Source organism: Zonotrichia leucophrys, chromosome 3 (genome assembly GCF_028769735.1).
Source record: "Zonotrichia leucophrys gambelii isolate GWCS_2022_RI chromosome 3, RI_Zleu_2.0, whole genome shotgun sequence".
NCBI classification, from domain to species: domain Eukaryota; kingdom Metazoa; phylum Chordata; class Aves; order Passeriformes; family Passerellidae; genus Zonotrichia; species Zonotrichia leucophrys.
The window spans coordinates 105,377,734-105,383,733 of NC_088172.1; the positions used below are offsets into that span (position 1 = coordinate 105,377,734).

General features: G+C 45.3%; 1 protein-coding gene across 1 annotated transcript in view; it reads left to right on the top strand.

The window, feature by feature from the left end:
* Window positions 1-5,787, top strand: part of PLCB1 (phospholipase C beta 1) — a 303,607-nt gene extending 297,820 nt beyond the window's left edge. Inside the window, exon 32 of the mRNA XM_064709814.1 lies at window positions 4,048-5,787. Coding sequence (XP_064565884.1) covers window positions 4,048-4,131 — 84 coding nt within the window. The 3' untranslated portion in view covers window positions 4,132-5,787. The remainder of the gene's footprint in view (window positions 1-4,047) is intronic.
* Window positions 5,788-6,000: the final 213 nt, after the last annotated feature.

The following is a 6,000-nucleotide window of genomic DNA, read 5'->3' on the forward strand; positions in this document are numbered from 1 at the left end:
GGAAAATTGCTAAAACCTGCACTACCTGGAGGTGTTAGAACAGATTGGGAGCCAAAAATTTCACTAGTCAAGCACTGCAACAAAGGGCAAGGAAACAGGGAAAATATCAGAGACCAGGGATGCTGGAGGAGGAGGAGGAGGCCGAAGTCTGATGCAGCAAGACTGCAGCACAGGGAATTGAGCTGGGAGAGCTCACCCTGGGCAGGAATTACAAGAGATCCATGCACTTCCAGAGAACAAACAAACACAATTGCTTGCCATCACCCAGGGATGCATGCACTTTTTTCCTTCCCACATGGTATGAAGACCTTTTGTAGCTCTTTAATTTAAACCAGTGAAATTGGAGCAACATAAAATTCATTTCTCTGGGTCCTGTTCTGTAAGCATCAATTATAATGTCTAATCTACATGAAGTGCTGCTAAGTTTAGTAACCAGCTCTTTATTATGCAGCACCCAAAAGCATTCAAATACATTCACATTAAGATGTAAGATCATACAAACATTAATTGTAGAAACATCCAAACGCTAACAGTTGTTTTTTTGCCTCCTAAGGCTATGAACAGCTAATTTGATTGGATTGCCACGTTCCTCTAAAATACATACTTTCAAAGAGAAATATCTCACTTGGGCAGCGGGCACAAAGCATTGTACTGTCAGAAAGGGGAGAAAGCTTAGAGGAGTAGCCTTTATTTATGATAATGGCACTGGAAATCAAGGTTTGGTGCTTGCTGTGAAAGAATTTCACATGGTGGCAGAGGAAGGAGGGATGCATTGCTGTGAACATGTAAATCATTTATGCTCTCAATTAAAAATTTACTCAGCACCTCCAGTTTTTGCCTGAGATATGGCTGAGAAAAACCCCTGAAAACTGCTGCCTCTCCTCCAAGGTCATGCATCTTGTCATTTAAAGGATTATTTGGTTTTGTTATATATTTGACACTTCATTGGCCTCTCAATTGGTTTTGAAATAAAGTTGTGTATTCTTTCAACTTCCTTTTCAGTTTTCTCTGTAGCCTAATGGTTTGGGTTTTTTTTCCCTACAGCAGATTATTGTTTACCTTTTTCTTCAGTATTACAAATTTTGCCACCTCTTACCTTTTACTGTGTCCTCTCTTTCTCTCTTGTCATTATTTCTTCCTCTGTGTCCATTCATTCCTCTGCTTGTGCTGATTTCTTTCCTCCAAAAGTAATCTTTGCTGTCATAGCTCACTTGTTAGTCTCTCTCTTCCTTCACTTTAATTCACGTTCAATTCTCCTGACTCTGTTTTCTCATTTAGGGGTCACTGAAACAAATAATAACAAAAAAAAAACTGTCCAGAAAATGAAAGGAATAAAATGGTACATAGAATCATTTCAGCAAGGACAAATAATTAAAAAACAAGAGTCTGAATATGGGAGAGATAATCTTATCACTTAAAGCAGTTTTGACTTTGTATGAAAGCAGAGCTGCACATATTGCAATACATAATTTCATAAGGTACAGTGCACCTGGGCCAGGACCATGGCATACTGCACAGGGTGTTTGCTGAAGGCATTTTGTATCATCATCTCTCTTTCTTTTGATGACTTGACCTTTCAATAGGTCATGGCTGGTGAGGCTGCTTCTGTCTCTTTTGCACCCCAAGTTTATGACCCTACCCCTCTCCTACAACTCGGAGGCAAGAGAAAAATGGCATTACAAGAAACTGTCATGCAAAGAGCATCAGAAGCAATGGCTTTTAACAGTATGGACCATACCTTGGCATAAGCACAAACCTCATTCATCATTCAGGAATCATTTACTTTTCATAGTGGTGAATTATCCCTGCTTGAGTTACTTAAAACTTCTGTTGTAACCTAAAAACTTTGAAATTAAATAAATAACTAAATTACCCTTACAGTACTGGAATAGCTGAATTGCAAACAAACAAATGAGCAAAAAAAGATCCAAAGCTTTCCAGATGGCTGGTTCCCACTGATGTACATTTTTTCTCTGGAGCTTCAAAACATGTTTAAATTATGAAATTTGGTGTGATTACAAGAACTTGGCAAGCACTCATTAAGGTTTTAGTCTGAGCAGTGATACTCCAGAGCTGGAGGACAGAAGCTGAGCAGTTGTGGAGCTGCATGGCAGCTCTTGTGTGTGCACAGCCTCGGCAGGGTGGCTGGTGGAGCTCAGCTCCCTGCTCCCCAGGCTCTCACTGTCTCATGTGCTGCCCTCCTGCTGCTTCCTTGGGCCAAATCCATCCTCAGCAGGGCTGGTGGGACTGGTGAGATTGCATCAATAATTTACTTGGCTTCATTTGCTCAGAGCTGCTTGCTCGGCGTGCCCTGAGCTGTGTCCCAGCCTCCAGGTGACTTGGGGACCATCTCTGCTCCTGCCAGGCAGTGAGTGCCTGCTGGTGCTGCTGGGCAGACCCTCTGCTCCCCAGGGAGAGCCCCTGCCCTTGCTGGGGGAGCAGAACCTGGGAAAGGCTTGTGGGAGGCAGCAGCAGCAACAGACCCGGGAAGCAAAGTGAGGGGGAGTGGAGGAGGACAGAAAAAGAAAGACAGAAACAATATATTTACTCTCTGTTTTGAATGTGCTCTGAGGCTGGCACTGATGGACTTTAATGAGTGTATCCCACCCTGCAGCCTGGGATCAGGCTGACAAGCAGGGTCAGGCCTTGTGCTCCAAGTGCAGGGGAAACACCCCAGTGGGGCAATGGTGGGGTGAAGGCTGGTGAAGGTTGTGCCTCCCCCAGCATTCAGACAAGTGGGAAGCTCCCTCTGCATGCCAGCTCCTCCTGGCTGCAGTCACAAAGCCCCTTCCCGCTCCTTCAGGCCCATCCTCTGGCAGCTCTTGAGGGCCCTGTCACACACAGCCTGAGGAAAATGCAGCACCTCCCTGCTGCATGCCTGGACAAGGCTCTAGCGAGGACACCACCTGGTTTTTGTGGTGCAGCTTGTTGGCCAGGTGATGCAGGAAGGAGGTTCCTTACCAGCCTGGAGACTGCTCCCCCCTTTCTGGCAAGGGCAGGTTGGTCACTGGTAGCTCAAGATCCACAGCTGTGGGCAGTATTAGCGTGGAGAAGGGAGGAAGCACAAAAACCCCAAACCAAACAAACAAAGCAAGCTCCAAAGGTGGCTCTGTGGTAAAAGAAGTTACCCTGGAGTTAGCAAGGATCTGATATTACAGCATTGTTGTGTATTGTGTGCTGCTGCAGACAGTCATCCCCTGCTCAGCACAGACAATAGACAATCTGAATAGACTCTGAATAGACTCTGAATTATTCAGCTGCAGTTTAATTATGGATGTGGCAACAACTCATGGCGAAAGGAGGGAGGAGGAGGGTAAGTGCAGTTCCCCTGTGCTAACCTGGTGGCCCCTGTGCGATCCTCACCTCGCTGGTGCCCAGGGACTGCTCTGGCAGGGCACTGATGTTGCATTGCTGCTGCCTGAGTAAGTGCATGCCCTGCAGCAAGCAGGTACATAAGCATTCAAGAGACCAACCTGCTCTGTACCTATCAAAGTGTGGTTTGCTGTCTGTTCCTTGGATTTATTGCCAAAACACAGTTCCTCTGGGGCTCAACCAGCTGCTATCTTATGCATTTGTGGACTCCTGCCGTGTGTCACTGTCAGTATATGAATTAAAAACAAATGCTGGAAGTGCAGGGAAGAGATAAATAACAGCAGAGCAGGAGGAGATGTGCCTGAGCCCACGCAGTGGACTTGGTGTGACTCCTTTCTAATAAGTGCCTGTCCATCAAGGCATGCAATAACCTGCAGATGGCTCACAGCGGGCGGCACTCGTACCCTTGGGCCCCTCTGGCACACAGGTGTCCTGCCCTGGCCTTCCACCCTCTCCTTCACCAGCACACAGCCTTGCCCTGCTTGCTGGCAGCTCAGTGCCCAAAACACGGCTGCCTGGCTCCCAGGGGTGGGCAGCAAACACAGGCCAGGCCACCTGACTTTCTGCAATGGTACCAGAGCAGAAACATGACAAGTGGCAGAAGAACTGAAATATCAGGGCCATTCAGACTGTGTGCTGACATGATTTCTTTTGTTTATTCACTGTTCTCTCCAGGATCATGGTCTGACTACACAGTGCCATTTTCAAGGGCCATCTCTGATGCCAAAGCAGCATGGAAAACCTCTGGATACTCCATAAGCACTTGAACTTGCATTGTACAGATACAGACTCAGGCGACATTTGAATGCTTTCTGCACCTTAGTAATCCAACCACATCATCCAGCTACTCAGAGAAGAGAAAACAACCTCAGCTCTGGAAAAGGAAGAACAGGAACGTGTCTATAGGAGGGGAAACAAACAGAATAATGCTATTGGTCAAGGTACTTCTCCTAGAAGATCTATGGGAAGTACAGAGAGGCAGATACAGGAAATGTATACAGACATCTGGGAGTGACTCTCCACTGCAAGCACTGTGTCCAATCCATGATAAAAGCACCAACCCCACAAGCTGAAGAGTCCTACAATCCACAATAAAAACACCAAGCCCACAAGCTGAAGAGTCCCTAGATTCACTGTTTACATTGGAAGGCTAATGCAAAAACTTGCTGCTGATGTTAGAGAGCAACTTTGGAACTGAAATTCACTGATGGTGAATTTTTTTAGCTCCGTCCCTATAAACAAATCACAAGTGGTTAGATACTAGGAAAATGGGTTTTGAAAAGTATCTGATGGGATTGAAAACAAAGGACTGTCAACTACAGAACTAGAAGTCACACAGGAAGGTACATGGGTTGGACTGCTTTCGTCTTCTGCGACTTCTTTAAAGTCTTTCATTAGACAGAAAAATCCTGAACCGAAAAGTTCTTGCATTTTGCATTAATATTTAAAGCAGAGTACTTCTGAGTGAGCACAGATTTGTTACAGTTTATTAATAAGTTTTCCTTTATGATTTTCAAAGAGCATTTTTTACATAACCTGCTTGTCTTTCTATGGATCATTTACAACAGTGAGTGCTGTTGTTTCAGCCTGGTTGTGCCAATACTCCCACGATTTCCTTGCAGGCAATGCCAACCCTTTAGGAACACTTAGGCAAAGTGAACTTGATCTGCAGACACCCAGTTGAGGAGGGGGAGCAGAAGCAGGTTTGGGGGCTCAGCAGGCAGGCTGAGTCTCATTGGCCATGTACATACACAGAGGGTGAGACTGGAGGTGAAACTCACTCTCACTGCACTGGGGCAGCAGGGCTTTGTTCTTATACAGACAGGGATGAGGAATGAGCTCCCAGAAGTGAGACAGGAGCCCCAGGGCTCCCTGCTTGGGCTGCTGAACGTGGCATGCAGCAACAAATCTTGTTCAGGTCATGGTGGATAGGGACAGGGGTGCTGATGAAGGACAGAGCCCTTGTCTTCCACACACAAACCCTGACTGGCTCCTTGTCTGGAAGGCTGAATACCACTGTGCTGTTTTTGATACTGATGCCATTTCTTTGGAAGGTGGAGATACCTTACTGGTACCTTAAAAGATACAAAAAGTATTGCTCAATGCTAAATTAAATTTCTTGTCATTAAGTCAGGCAAAGAAACTCAACCCTTCTCTTCCCCTAACATCCAAACGGAAAAACACAATCTCATTAGCAGCATTACCCTGAAAGCTCTGTTTCCCTCCCTGCTGCATTATGCAGCTTCTGGAGGAACCTTTCTCAAGCCCTGTGCTTCTGTAGTGCTGCATTCAGAAGACCTGGAGCACAAGCCTGAAGATAAATATATCCCAGCACAATGAAGAGCCTAATTAGCATCCTGAATAGATCCACTACGGCACTCTTGATTAGTAATATACACTCCTTTTAATAAGAAAGACCTCAAAAATAATAATTGCAATGTCTGTCATTAATATTATATTGTGGGCAGAGGAAAAACATTCCCTTTGTTCCCACTCGTTCCTATTGTATCAATCTGTGTATGTGTAGCTCCCTGAAAAGCCCAGAAGGAAGCTAACAGTCTCTTTGAAAAATGATCACAGATAGTTTTATTTTATAATAAATCAAAGATCTGATACTGGAGGAAATGT